Here is a 16,026-nt window from a genome sequence, read left to right as displayed (position 1 = left end):
TATTTTATACTTCCTCGATACCTTCTCAGTTGAGGAAAAGTTATTGCTCGACCACAAATATGATCTTTATATATAGGCATCTGGACATACAATTTTTAGCTCACGTGTGTAAACACGTGGGCTAATGTCATAGCGATGTCTGTCTGTCTGTCTGTCTGTCCGTGTGTGTGTGTGTGTGTGTGTGTGGTGTGTGTGTGTGTGTGTGTGTGTCTGTCTGTCTGTCTGTCTGTCTGTCTGTCTGTCTGTCTGTCTGTCTTTTTACACGATAACTCAAAAACGCCTGAACGGATTCAAGTCAGATTTGGTACACAGGTACCATATGCTCCTTGCAAGAACTGATTAGATTTTGGTTAGTGTGGCTTGCATATTAATGAAGTTATGCAATATTGTTTTTTTCCGTACAATGGTTTCCCTATGGAGACGGTAATGACAGTGTAGACATATATCAAGAAATACTGCACAAAATTTCATGAAAATTTTCACAGATGACAATCTAAGAACATTATGATGATACTGTGAGTGTCATGTCAATTATCTTCTCATTTGCATATTTAATGAACTTTTGTTATTAGTGAGATAACTCTGAAATTCCTGCACCAAACTTGATGATACTTGCAACAAATATTGATCTGATATATATCTAATTATACTTTGAAGCATTGGGCAGTGTCAATTTAATAAATAGCTCATTTGCATATTTTATGAAGTTTTGTAATTAGTCATATAACTCCGATATAACTTCACCAAATGTGATGAAATCTGCTGCAGATACTGATCCGACTGATATCTAACTGTAGTGAAAAGCATTTAGTAGTGTTAAATTAATTAAGGGTTCATTTGCATATTTAATGAACTTTGTAATTAGGTATATAACTCTGAAATTACGGCACCCAAGTCAGTGAAATTGGGTACAGATATTGTTTGATAAATATCTAATTGTACTGAGAAGCATTTGGCAGTGTCAAGTTAACAAATAGGTCATTTGCATATTTTATGAAGTTTTGTAATTAGTGATATAACTCAAAAATAACTGCACCAAATGTGATGAAATCTGCTGCAGATACTGATCCGACAGATATCTAATGGTGGTGTAGAGCATTTAGTTGTGTGAAGTTAATTAAGGGTTCATTTGCATATTTAATGAACTTTGTAATTAGTGATATTACTCCAAAATTACAGCATTAAATTTGATGAAACTTGCTACATATGTTGATCTGATAAATATCCAATTGTACTGAGAAGCATTGAGCAGTGTCAAGTTAATAATTAGCTCATTTGCATATTTCATGAAGTTTTATAATTAGTCATATAACTCCGAAAATACTGCATCAAATGTGATGAAAACTGCTGCATATACTGATCCGACAGATATCTAACTGTGTTGTAAAGCATTTAGTAGTGTAAAGTTAATTAAGGGTTCATTTGCATATTTAATAAGCTTTGTAATTAGGTATATAACTCTGAAATTACGGCACCAAATTTTGTGAAACGTGCTACAGATATTGATTTGATAAATATTTAATTGTGCTATGAATCATTGAACCGTGTCAAGTTAATTTAGAGTTTATTTGCATATTTAATGAACTTTCTAATTAGTGACATTACTCTAAAATTACAGCATTAAATTAAATAAAACGTGCTACAAATGTTGATCTGATGGATATCCAATTGTCCCATGAAGCATTGAGCAGTGTCAAGTTAATTAACAGCTAATTTGCATATTAAATAAAGTTTTGTAACTAGTGAAAACTCTGAGAGTACTGTGCGATGTTGAAAAAAACCTGCTACATATAGTGATAACATGTATCTTATTGTTCTGTGAAGTGTACTACTATTAATGAACCTTTTGTAAAACACGTGAGCATATTCAGTTCATATCTGGACATACAATTTTATTCTATCCGTTGGAAGCTTTGACATAGCATTTTCTGCATGTTATCTGTATACACCCCGGGAAAAATCACTTCAGTGATAGAGCTGTGATGGAAGGCTGTGCGTGCGAAGTCTGCAAAGGGCTCTAGCTTTGATGGAGGTATACTGCGTACATTCTGTATAGGGCTCTGTAGAGAACCACTATAGACCGTTCTGTGTATACAGATGTGCAACAGGTCATGAATGAATTTCATATGGGCAAAGCTTTTGAGGAGACATACATGCATGTAAGGTAATCTGAAAATTCCTTTTATTTAATTTTCTTACGCGTATGACTAGACTACTGGTCATCCAATAACATGAAATAAATCCGATCTCAGTAAAAAGGCCCGAAATTCAATGATCAGTATGGATACGGCAAGATATATGTTTTGTTTTTTAAAACAGAACTCCGTGTGTTTAAAATTGTCATAAGTTTTAAAAAACAACTTGACATAGTAGAGATTGAACCTCCTATATCGAGAAATATTTTAAGCAATAAAGCACCCAGCGACGGTATACCACTCGATTTTGACCAGTTCACGACATATATGCACGAGCGATAGCGAGTGCATATATGAAGTGAAATGGTCAAAATCGAGTGGTATACCGTCGCTGGGTTTGATTTATTGCTATTATATCATAACAGTATATTGAAATTCTGGCATGGAACGTCAAAACGGGTTTTTGCTCAAGCTGAGAGCTCGCGCGTATGCCAGCCGTGGTATATCGCCAATATACCACGGTTCTTTTCGCGTCTCGACCAATCAGATCGCTGCATTTATAAGCCATCAATATACCGGTGTGATATAATAAGAAATATAAGCAATGACATAAAAATCCAAATTTGACTTTATACACATATGTGATTGCATTCGAAGATTAAATTTCATATTTTGTCACACAGAGACATTCGGTTGTAAAGTCATAATCATGTGAAAATAATGGGAAATTTCAAACTTTTGTCACAAGTCATGCTTGTGTGCGCATAGTTGTATGATATCATGCATACAACAAGTCTTGATATACTCAGGCCCTGTTATACACGTATGCATACAAGACTGTACACGTCAGCTGTAGCACGATGTTGTTGAAGTCGGGTATTTTTTTTGACACAAATCTTTACAATAGCTCTGGTACAAAAATCTGTTTACTGCAATAATGTTTGCAATATCCTCACCTTCTTGACAAAATATAAAAAAGTGCAAAATGTATTCTTCTTCTGAAATAAATAACTTACGATGGATAATCATGTATTTGAACGGAAAGGTTGACAACATGATAGCTTACTCTGTGATTACATAATTCTATCCCTTCGCATCGAGACGAACCTCTCTTCTGATGTGAGTAGTGAGTCAAGGGAATAAACACATTATTTACAAGCAACTCATTATTTCACATATTTATTTAGATGACATTTTCATTTCTTGTTTAGTTCCTGAATGCTAAAGTGTCCAGTAGCTGTAAATTGCGTCGCGAATATGAGTTGATTTAGAAAACAAGCTGATAAATGATTAAAAATATTCTTTTGTTTTTATTACGAGGACAGCCTTATATTACTTTGAACTTTCTAAAAAAGACATCGTCAACATCTGCCCCAGTTTTGAGGTTCTGCCATGATCGACGATGACTTTGCATAGTCTATCTGAAACAACACAATACCATAGGCATTCTGTATCGCCTTTCTCGAGCGCGCAGTTGGCGGCCAACCAGTAATTCCATTATGCATCCGTCATTATAATTGAATACATGCCTCGTATGGTGATTTCTGCTTGGTAACGTCAGGAAAGTGCACATGTTATTATGCACTGTTTTGAAAGTCGACTGAGCAATCAAAACACGAAAACCAAATCCAAAGCAGAACACTTGGTCAATTAATTTCCAGTCGCGTATTCACACTGCTTGTATATGAAAGTTTTGTATCAGTGAAACAGATAGGCTGACATTTACCAATGTTGAGAAATTCATAATGACAGTTGACCAAGTGTTTAAATTTACAGAGAAGACTAAGTTTTACAGAACAAGATGGTTAATGTTAAAACTTCGCTTTCTCATTTGCTTTCAAGTGGCTTGACACAAGAGGCAGTCTGACAAAGTATATGTCAGAAATTGTTTGGGTGTTTAAAATTTGGTCCTGAAGTGGATTCAACAATGAGGAGAGATGGTAAGTATAATCATAATAAGGCACGCCTTCTGTTTGCACCGTACCATTAAGTAGATAACCGACTGTCGGCCCATTTCAAAAAAGCGACGCTGAAGAATATGAAATTCAGACAACGTGAGACTTCAGGAATTCTCCGCTATTGTTTTAACCTTGCGACCTTTTTGCTTGTAAATAGTCTTCACTTACTGGCTCGAATCAATAAAAGGAACCAAACTTAGAGGTATAATGGTCAATGACATGTACTCTCATATAGTTGTATACGAATCATCACCAATATCAATTTTCTTAGCGCTGACGTTTCTACAAACTGGTGTAATGGACGCAAGAAGTAAAAAAATTACCGAGACCGTTCTTTGCCAATAACTGCAGAGACAAACTTCGATAAAATAACCAAAATACACAAGTCTTCCATATTTACATATTGCACAACCCGTTAAAAGTTATCCCCGAAACATTGCAATAGTCAAGAAATATTATATCAAAGAAATCCACGTGAGGATTAAATGCCAAAAATAAATATCAGTAATTAATTCTCCCAATTAGAAGAATGATGATTAGGACTTATATAATCCCCTTCCTTGAACGTGAACTCTGATAGTTGCCTATCATTATGTTTAATGTCCTGATGAAGGTAAATCACGTGATTACAAGATCTCTCGGCCATCACTCAGTATCTTTATGATTCCTGTTTCTTCCGAGAGCCACGTGCTAAAAGAAGAACTGCCTTGAATTAAAAACTACAGAAAATGTCAATACAACGATCTTATTTTTTACCGTGCAATTGTCTTAGCTTTATGACTTTAATACAATAGGACATTGTTTGAACGTTTGTGCTGAACTCTACCCGATGCTATATGACGATAACAATGGTAACGTTTTATTTTTATGGTTTTTATTGGAGTTCTATAAAAAAAAACTTCCGCGTTCTGATTTCCGAAGAGAGTAATCCATACCTTCGGTCACAAATTCACTCTCAACTGAATTACTGCTGAAATAATTCCATAAAAATTCAGAGAAATATTTGCATTTTGCGGATATCTTAAGCATACTTAAACTTATAAAGTCAGTGGTCGAACGATTTATTCTGGAAACCACAATTACAAATCTTTGAAAGGATCCTTATTATTGGAAACGATCACGCCAAGTGTTTTCGAAAACAACGATACGCAAGGGAAGCTGCAAAGGGATTTTACGTTTGCGTAATAGCGATTGCCAATGCATTTTAAATACAGTCAGAGTAAAGATTTTGAGTTGGTCGACCCGACCAGAAACTGTGTTCAGGCTGCCTCCGTAAAATAAAACACTTTGTGAGGGGCGTAAGAATTCACTGGTACTTTCTCAAACCAAAAAAAGCATACTATCAGTGCAAATCATACGAAACTTCTCAAGCCATTGGCTTGCATTTGACATATTTGCTTACGTCCATACCATGTCCGTGTACTAGTTATTCGTAACTGTATTTGTGATGCCAACTTATGGTAGAACCCACAGAATGTCGGGGTCTGCCAGAGTTATAGACAATATACAATCAGTTATTTGAAATTCATAAAACACTTACGGGAAAATATCGATATGTGTTTCGTTGTCATGATGGAACAAAGGTCACTTTAATACATCATGAGAGCTACCGATCGTTATTAACCTTTCACATGCAATGTAATGACGTAAACAGGTCAGAGATCAACACAGGAGTACTGCAGAACGCAGACCAGCGGCAGATCTACTGCAAGCAAAGGTAGAAATGTTATTTTATGCGATTCGCTATTCATACAATATTTTGTCCTTAGCGCTAAGGAAGTAATGATCGATTAGTGTTCAATACGAATATTGTTTTTACAGAGATGAAAAGGTGGCGTTCTACACTGAAGTATTTTCCGACCTACATTTATATGTCGCCACAATCTTGGGGTGTATTTCCGGAAAACTGCCTCAATATTTCATCGTTGTCGACATTTGTTTTGCACTTGTTGAAGCAAAGGACGGTGAAGTACGGGTAAAAATTGTTTTACTTTTATTTCAGTCGTAACTTTACGATAAACAAAAATAGCCTTGAATCGGAAACAACTTTTCATGTCAATCTTATCAATATCCAGTATTAAAGGAATTCACGCTATTTGTTGACGGTCTAAGCTTTTGAGATAACCTATTATGGTTGGAACTTCAAGAATTCTAGCCAATGAATGTGTAGCGTTAGCGACGCAAAAATGTAGAAATATGTGATGAAGAGTAAATAGTAAATGTGTACAATCTGAATAATCTGAAGCGGGCAAAATAGTAACGGAAATGTACATTTTGTCTGCGTAGCAAACTGTCATTTCAAGTGTATTTATTGAATGTTCATTTCAGGAAGACTACTGTCGGTATTTTTCATTAGCAATGAGGAAGTCTGGTCTTGTCATTTCGTGTTTATTGATGATGTTGGTGTCGATAGGTGAATGCTGGTAAGCCTGTCATATTTCATGAAAAAATAAATAATATCTGAAACAGATCAGTCTCTTTTGAAATGAAAAATGTATAAAATGTCGATTTTAGAGTTAAAACTTCCTTATGCTGTTACAGGTGAGCCTCGTATCAATGTTTACGATACTAAAACTTATTAAAAAATGTGTGTATTTTTTCTGATTTATGCGCGCCCTTGGAAACAAAAGCAACTTGGATTTTGAGAAGAATTATAATCTTTTATGTTTCATTTTTGATTTGACTCTCTAGTGTCAAACTTTGCTAGGTGAGGCTGCCTGATTTTATTCTTGACTTGGTGAGAGACATCCATTGACGAAAGTTTTAGCAGAAGTTTGCGTGTTTCATTTTTGAGGTGCATACTACCTTAATATGCATCATGTTTTAATGCAGCTAAGTTGAAATAAGGAGTTTACGGGAATTGGAGCAACTGTAAGAGGTAAAAAAGTGGAGATATCAGCCAGAGATTTAGGTACGCATCCAAGATATTAAAATCGCATTAACCTCGGGAACTTATTTTCGAGCACTTAGACTGAACATTTTACCAACATTCGCTGGTTTGCTACACGTACCACGATTGGAACTAATCTGGGATAATTGGATGGTGAAGTAATGTCTATTTGATCTGCAAATGTTAGCTCATCTGCTTTCTTTTGAAGTTACACACTTGTTTTTATGAGTAATTTGTAATATTGCAACATTCAGCCATAGGGCTCCTAACATTTTTGATTTATTTGAAAAATATGAAAATCCAATTATCCCAAATTAGTTCCAATCGTGTTACGTGTAGACTTATGTTAAAGCTTTCAGTTCCACTGTGTTGTTTTTATAAAAATCGAAATTTTGATTTTGTTATAAAATCAAGAAGCAGACAATCGTAGTCATTTTCATAAAGAATGTTGACAATTTGCACATTGACACTTGATATTACGGTGAAAAAAATGATTTAAACTCTCCACTGAAAACGGCTGATCAAAACTGCGTTTAATAGCAAACTCCCGATATCGGGGAATATTTTACTTTAACGTGTATTTAGAGCGTGATTTTCCTGCATCCTTCTAGGCCAAATAGATGTACATTTCGCTCGTCGAGGACAAAACTTGTAACGCAAAGTACTATTATAACCTCCACCTATCGAACTTTGACCCGGTGTGCCGGTCCTTGGTGGACGGAGTGTTTAAGATATAGGTGAGTTCACATCACTAAGTTTATGGCATAGCTATTAATTTCGACCTTTATTAACTCACTGAAGGATAAATTAAAGCACATCATTCCAACCAAAGGTAATGTTTTCTCATTTGTATTCACAAACATTTCAATAAATGAAAACTTTCCAGGAGGATTGGTCGTCTGTTATTTTAGCTTCACTTATTTATGCCATTATCTGACGAACATATTTAATTAGACAGATTCAATTTTCCGTTTTCGGTACAGATAATATAACTGCATTGCTACATCTATCTCATTCTAATTTGTAATTGAGAACGGTAACATCATGATAATTTCTTTTATATTGTTTTCAGAGTAACATACAGAACTGTACTGAGATATGTTGTGGTACATGAGTATTACTACTATACAGGTGATTGTAGCGGACACTGCCATGACTACCAGTGCATAGGTACCTTGCTTTATATAATAATAATTACACTTTTAATCGATCTATAAATCGTCGGAAAAATAAAAGGACGAGGAATGCGAAAATAGAGACTATGTTGTCGAATGGTCAGTCCTTTTTTAAACCTGCTGTAAGACGTGGCCTTACTTTATGTTTAAGACAGGTCAACTCAAAGGAGTTTTCTTCTGTCCAATGCATCTGATTGTCAACATGGTAGAAACAACGCCTTCATTTCAAATGCCCATAGCGGAAAAAACTTTTTTTTTGTTCAGACACTTTCAATTTGCTTCAACAAAAATTGCATTGAAAAAGTGCATGAAAATCTTTGTAGCTATGACAATCGTAGTGTTATCATTTTAGCATCTGTCATCATCGTCATCACCATCAGCAGCAGCAGCAGCTGCAACAATATAATCATCATTATCATCATCATTAGCGGTGATACTTTCCACTCAATTGAACGCATACCTACCAGTACATAACAACAATTTGTTTGCTAAGAGTCAGTCTGCCTATAGGGCGGGTTACAGCACAGAAACTGCCCCCCATTAGAGTGCAGAATGACGTACTACGCTCTTTAGATAAACGTAAAGATGTAATTTTGATTTACTCGACCTTTCTTCTGCTTTCGATACGATTGACCATGTCATTCTGTTACACAGGCTGCGTCATCGGTTTGACATCAGAGGTGTTGTTTTTGACTGGTTAAATTTTTACATTACGGGACGTACACAGTCAGTTTGCGTCAAGTCAATCCTATCGGAAGAACAGTCGTTGTTTTGTGGTGTTCCTCAAGGTTCTGTCCTTGGACAATTCTTTTTAGTCTCTATATGTGGCACCCCTGGAGGACATTATTAACAAATATGATTTAGATTCCATGATGTATGCTGACGACACCCAATCCTATATTACATGCGATGGTAACCAGGTTCCCATTGCCACGATCGAGTCGTGTTTAGACGAGATTCGGGGATGTATGAGGGTCAATATGCTTGCACTCAATGACGGTAAGACAGAGGTTGTACATTTTTCCTCCACATTTGGGATTGAGAGAATTGTCCCTCGATGTAATTTTCGAATTGGTGATGTTAGTGTATATCCATCTGAATCAGTTCGCAATCTAGGTGTTACAATGGACTCTGCCTGCACCATGTCAGACCATGTTACAAATATTTGTGGATCAGCATCACATGCGATTTGGAGGTTAGAAAGGATTCGTGATCTTCTTGACCAACGTAAGCTTACCACGGAGAAACTTGTTCATGCCTTCATTACATCACGTTTAGATTACTGCAACAGTCTTCTTTTTGGTCTTCCGAACTTTGAAATACGTAAACTCCAGGCTATTCAAAATTCAGCCGCTCGGCTTGTTAGCAGAAAGAAGAAAAGGGACCACATAAGTCCAGTACTACATATTTACATTGGCTTCCTGTCCAGGAATAAATGATTTCAAAATTCTTTGTTTCACTTACAAATTATTACAGGCCAACCCCCGACTATCTAGCAGAAATGCTTACAGTACGTCATACTGGTCGTACACTTAGGTCCCAGTCTAGTGGTGCGATCATTTTGCATCAGCCTGTTTGCAACACGGCTTTTTATGGCAATAGAGCCCATTTGTGGAATGCTTTACCATTTGAGATAAGGCTTGCTAATTCTTATAACAATTTTAGAAGTCAGTTAAAAACTTATCTTTTTAGATAATGTTATTCCTATACATTTTTAAAATTTTATCTTTTTGCATTTTATCAGTCTTTTCTCGTAATTTTTATTTATAATTTACCTCTTTTTTAGTGTTGTGTAAAGCGCATTGAGATTTTAAAAATGTAATGCGCTCTAAAAGAAATAAATATTATTATCATTATATTATTAGCATCATCATCGTCACTAGTTATCGTCGTCGCCAATATTGTAAGAGACGATTTTTTATGGAGGTAGTTGCTCTTTTTATATTCACGTTTTCTCTTTCCCAGATTGTGAAGGTGTTGAAAACTGTGAAGACACACGCTGTGCTTCGAGTAATGATCAATATTGTGTCAAGTGCGAGTTCGATAGAGGTGGACTTAAGAAAGCTTACGACCTGGTAGAAGATCAAGGAATACAAAATCGAAAATGTGAACGTATGTTGATGCTCCAAAGATCTATGTTTGTCATGTAAAGGTTTATGTGTTTGAGTGTACCGTGGTGTTCGGTATCAACTCGAAGCATATTCTCATTTTTGAATGACCGTGAAATTCATTACACCTTTTTTTATTAATGTTGACAAAGTAAGGTACATTTAACAAAGTAAGAAAAGATGAGATGACAAGAAACCAAGATTGTCGAGTCAAATCAATAAATTCATCATAAAAAAGTCGGGGTCAAAAGTACAATCATTGCGTAAATAATGTTACCTCGTTACAAGTATGCTCAGCAAAGTTAAACATATATATACCGTCACGTGAGAATATCGTGCTCTAAACATTAACAATGAGAAAAAATATAATAACCAGAAATAATTTTAAAGAAACATATTGGATAGCGTATAATTTTCCTATTCCTCTGTTCCTATTTATTCAGTAGTTTTTGTTTTGTTTTGATTTGTTTTTTGTTTTTGTTTTTCTGTCAACGGCAGAACGCTGCTCCTGGAGACTAGACAGCAAGTTTTGTTATCCAGGAACGTGTCCAGGACTGCCGTCGACGTGCTCTTGTCTGCACGGTTTCTATGGCAACAACTGTCTTAAGTGTAGGTCACATTATCCATTATTCTTTAGAGTGTAATGCTGTTCAGGATTATGTTTCGTTTTGTTGTGCTTTAAACTTTGTTGACTATAGTGGTAGACTGAAACATTTAGTCGTATGCAGGCACTCTGGCGAACAGTAAAGGGTCGCGGAACGCGAGAGGGTCCACACACGGCAGAATGATTTCTGTCTACTACACATGTATTAGAAACGTTTAAAATATGAACATACTCATCAGATTCTATCCCAATCCAACTGCTGATAACAAGTTTTAATTGTACAAGCTCCAATGACGAAATAAGATAGATTAAATCAAACTTACGAAACTTTCCCCTCTTCGTTGAAATGGGGGAAAAATTCGCCCGGCCAAAGTGTCGCTTTTATAGAAGTCAAAATTTTATAACTTAAGACCGGTTGGAAGGAAAAAGCAAATTCAACTTCGGATTTGAAATGTGTGTTAGCACGAATAACAGTCGTGCCATGATATTCCTTCTTTATTAACCAGTGACTACAAACCCAGATGTGGAGAACTGTGCAGGAAAACTCAAGGTGATCGGAAGTGACATCACTTGTGACATTGACTGTGGTATTGATAATATTGGATATTGTCAGTCGGGTGCCGATTCAGTTAAGATCGACTGGACTTCAAGTTATAACCCCTCACTTGACTCGATCGTCAAACCATACTACGTCAACGACACAGGTTTTGGTGTGGTGTCTGCCTTTATGCAGTGGACTATTACACGCGGTAAGTGATAATACAAATAACACCTTTCTATCACTTGGGTAGAATGCGTCTCGGTAACAAATATTTTGACTTTCAAACTTTAACAGTACTCTTTAGGTCCACTAAATGAGGGAGCAAATTTTGACGCTTATAGAGTAAATAAAGTCGTCAATGTATGTTTTCCTCATCTTAATAGTCGCGCCAGCGGCTTACTGACTACGCATGCGCAGATTCATAATATACTATGCGAGTAACCGGAAGTGTACCCTACTTTCATGGGCGCCGCCATGTTTTTTGAGTACTCGTAAATAAACAAATACGAAACGTGCAAATTATTATTTTATAACATGCCATTTATAAAATATGTATCTTTTATTAGCCAGTAAGTGTTGTTATCCACCTTGTAGCTGGTACAAAAGATCGTTAATATCACACATAAAAAATAGAAAAAGGGAGAAAACTGTCGTGCATATGAACGGGAGGGGGGGGAGGCTGGTATACGCAAAGAATGCTGGGATTGAATTTTAGGAAAGCGCCCCTTGTGTCAATAACTAGATTCGAAAATTGCCAGTTTTAGACGGAAAGCTATAGTTTTCAGCTTGCAAGTTGAAGGTGGGCAGTGAGGTTACCATTGCAATGATAATGATGGCATAATACGTCCCTTGTTTAACACAATAGGCAGTTATCATGGTAAAAATTGCCAATTGTTGTTCAACATTTTTACCAATAATTATACAGAAAATCTATACCTGCACTGCTGCAAGGTTTGACGTCGTGTATGTACATGAACTGCTTTCATCAGAGGAAAACTGGGCATAGTTGTCATACAAACGTATAAGAAGTAACAATTAATTCTATTTTATCATGAATCAATACAAATAACACTGCCAATCTTAACCCCTGGCGCGACACCAAGGGCAGAGCCTTACATGATATTAGAGATGATGGCCGTTTCGAATTTCAGGTGTCGGTGAACATCTTAGGAATTTGTCTCTCTAGTTTTCAAATTTTGTATGATTACCCTTTATTCTCATTTCCTAAAAGGATTACTTTAAAGTTCCTTACGGAAACTTTTAACAACACCCTTTTTTACCATCAAATAACACATCATCTTTAATAATCCTTTAATATATGTTTCGCTATGATGTCCTTATTCACGTGAGATGGTGAATTGTTTTCAAGAGAAAAATATTCATCCTCGGATATCCAAAATATTGCTTCTTCTGAATGGAATTACATGTAGTCGTCATGTTTTTTTAATTTTGGTTATTCTTGATGCCTGTGAACAACCATTATCTATTGCTCCTCTCGAAAAGACCTTAATTATCAGTTGTCTCATCTCGACTCCCTCCTCCCTCTTTTGTTATATCAATGAATGCCCGGATGCCATAATTTATGGCACGTATATATACCTGAAATTATCTGCAGCATATATGTACTTGTTATGCGAATATAGACAAATGGTCTGAGTACAGTATGCGTAATGGTTGCTAATTCAACATGTTTCAGTAAACAGAACAACATAAATAATTTGTAAGTCTCAATAACCAATGAATTTGAGAAGAGAGAGGCTTATGTCTTAAATGAAAGCTGTTTATTTTGATCAATAAAACACATTAAATTCACGGAGCTTTCTTATAAAGGGGCATGTAGTTTTGTCGATATTCCAACCAGCGGGTATTTCGTCAAGTGGTTTCATTTTGATCAACTAGGGAGTTTCAACATCAGCTTCACTGTACTCGTTTGATCAAAACAATGCGATGGAACCATTTAATGACACGAATTCTCACCTACAATTTTTTTACAGTGCATACTGTATTTCACGCGTCATAAAAATAGGCTGAGCCCATTGTTTCCTCAAAATGTAAAATCGCCTCATTCGTGACTGTGTTAGGTAGCTTCTAAACTCAACAAAACCGAGTGCTTTTATTAAATGTATAATCACTATTAACGCAGAAGTCAGGCACTATACGATGATCCTTCTTTGGTTTCCAAAAGGATCATCGGTAGTGTTTCCAACGAGCTCGAGCAAATATGACTTGCCGATTGCCACTCTGCAGTAAAACGTGCTATTTTACGATGAATTGTCATTTTCTTTACAAACATAACTTCTGCCTTATTCTTGTCTCTACCGTTTTTCTTGGATCGGCAAATAGCTAATATTTGCCAAAACAACCTAATCCTACACAGTGACCAAAATAAACTAGCCAATCCTCTGTCGATAGACATCATACATCGAGGGTCAGGGATTGTAAATATTCGATGTCACCATTACTCTTAAATAATTTTAAAATAGCAACTTCCTTATTCTTTACTTCATCTTTTTGCGTTCTAATCATACATAGCAGCACATAAACAGGACATTCTACTGTTGATAGAGAGCATAAATCCGGGATCAGGGATTGTAAATATACGATGTGCGTCCAGTTCCTTTTTACTGATTATGTGTAAACAATGCAGGACATTATTTTTGTTTCCTCAACAAATCATTTCCGTGAGTGGAAACAAACCTGTTTCAGGCAGGACCATAGCGAGCAAGACAGCTTTGGGAAAGGCGGAGTGAACGAGATAGAAAACAAAAATTAGTGCTGAGCATTCGGACTCTTAGACCACTTTACGGATAGAAGGAGAGGGCGACCTAACTTTGTTCAACAAACCACAAGATTTGTTTTAAGAATCTTGATGGTTTTAAACAAAGGCCGAGATTTCAAGTTCTAGTCAGATGCTTAATGTTTTGATTCTGACGCCAGAAATAGAGAACCGACCCTTCTGAGTTTCGTCTCTGACATAAATGCCGCGGTCAGAATCTCCTAAAGCTTACGTGTAAACATATTGCGAGTCCAGAAAGACATTTCACCTGCAATTGAATAATTTTATTACAAGGTCTGATCACAGATTGATCACCAATAAGGTTCTTTCTATAGGTATGAATTTAAATTTTGATGTGTTATTCAGTAAAATGCACTACGGGAAGCACACCAAGACCTAAGGGGAAGCTGTTTCAAAGGTACGAGAGCTTTACTGAAACTCTCTGGAAAGAGACAAGCGCCCCCAACGACAGTTAATCTTGTTGAAGGTTGTCGGTTTGTTTGTTTTTCTTTCTATGTGATTTGTAACTTTTGTTCTCTGTTTTGTAAATAACCAGCAAAAAGGTTGTAAATTAATAAATAAAGACAGAAAGGGTAATAAATCAGAAAGAAGGAGGGACAAAAATAAAGATCTAGAATTTTAAGAAAGAAAGACATATTTGTCTGGCAAAAGACAATTAAGTGTCGCGATAAATTACTGGAGGGTTGGGAAAGGCAACATATATGGACTTCAATCTTGCATTGCTGTCTCTCCAATCCTGATGCTGTGCGCCTTATTATGCACAGAATATATTTGTTTGTTTTGTATTCGTTATTTCCAAAATATGACTTCAATGTTACATTGTCTGCCTTAAAATTCCAGCAGTTCGGATCACATGAGAGTAAGACAGGCAAGGGTTGAAAGTTTCCAAAAAACGCATTAAATGTGGCAGCTGAATAAATCTGAGATTCGTCTGACGTATTTTATTCCGGTAATTTCCAGACACAATTCCCCTGGACAGCGGTATCAGTGCCTGCCTATCAGACCAAACAGGGATCATCAACGTACCGGCCAATGAATTATCAAGAAGATCGTGCAGTCATCAAATTGATCTCGATCTTGACATTCAACACAATGACAGGTCGACGGACAAATTATTATTTAGATAGCTATGTCTTCATGGGTTAATGCTTCTTTCGTTTAAACTCGCTCCTCAATGCATTTTGTCTCAACACCATGGGATTTGGTTTTGTAAGTTGTTTTAGGAAGATATATATATATATATATATATATATATAATATATATATATATATATATATATATATATATATATATTATTGCCTGAATACATAGGTCAACACCATGGGATTTGGTTTTGTAAGTTGTTTTAGGAATATATATATATATATATATATATATATATATATATATATATATATATATATATATATATATATATATATATATATATATATATATATATATATATATATATATATATATATATATTTATCCCCTGCAAACGCTGTCAATGCTGGACAAGGCCCCACATCACTGGTAGTGATGCTGTGCCCCAGCCAGCTACAACACCAGCAAATTAAGGAATACCCAACTCATGTCTTTGTGGGAGAAATGGGCCACCAAATGGGCGACCATTAATGAGAAACTGTAACTGTAAAATACATCAAACAGGCCACTAATTGATGACACGCAAACATAATACAAAAACGTGTGACCTTACAATAACTAACCTACTTACACTTGTGATAAAATTAAAGTTGCAAAGATGAGATACATCAATTAGGCCACAAAATTGGTGACCAATAAACTGACACACAAACAAATTTCCTTACAATGAT

The 16,026-nt window shown here is 35.9% G+C and overlaps 1 protein-coding gene across 1 annotated transcript; it reads left to right on the top strand.

Moving 5' to 3' along the window:
• The first annotated feature begins 4,062 nt into the window (after window positions 1-4,062).
• Window positions 4,063-15,335, top strand: LOC139124116 (uncharacterized). The gene is made up of 7 exons (XM_070690264.1): window positions 4,063-4,075; window positions 6,785-6,800; window positions 8,056-8,153; window positions 10,124-10,270; window positions 10,765-10,875; window positions 11,377-11,619; window positions 15,169-15,335. Exons 1-7 carry the CDS (start codon window positions 4,063-4,065, stop codon window positions 15,333-15,335), a joined length of 795 nt encoding a protein of 264 aa, XP_070546365.1.
• Window positions 15,336-16,026: the final 691 nt, after the last annotated feature.

Source organism: Ptychodera flava, chromosome 2 (assembly GCF_041260155.1).
Source record: "Ptychodera flava strain L36383 chromosome 2, AS_Pfla_20210202, whole genome shotgun sequence".
Lineage (NCBI taxonomy): Eukaryota > Metazoa > Hemichordata > Enteropneusta > Ptychoderidae > Ptychodera > Ptychodera flava.
This window is presented reverse-complemented; position numbering and strand designations above follow the sequence as displayed.

Coding starts and splice junctions, on each gene's coding strand:
- LOC139124116 (XM_070690264.1), top strand. Junction 10,271..10,764: donor ACAAAATCGAAAATGTGAAC/GTATGTTGATGC, acceptor TGTCAACGGCAG/AACGCTGCTCCTGGAGACTA. Junction 11,620..15,168: donor GCAGTGGACTATTACACGCG/GTAAGTGATAAT, acceptor GGTAATTTCCAG/ACACAATTCCCCTGGACAGC.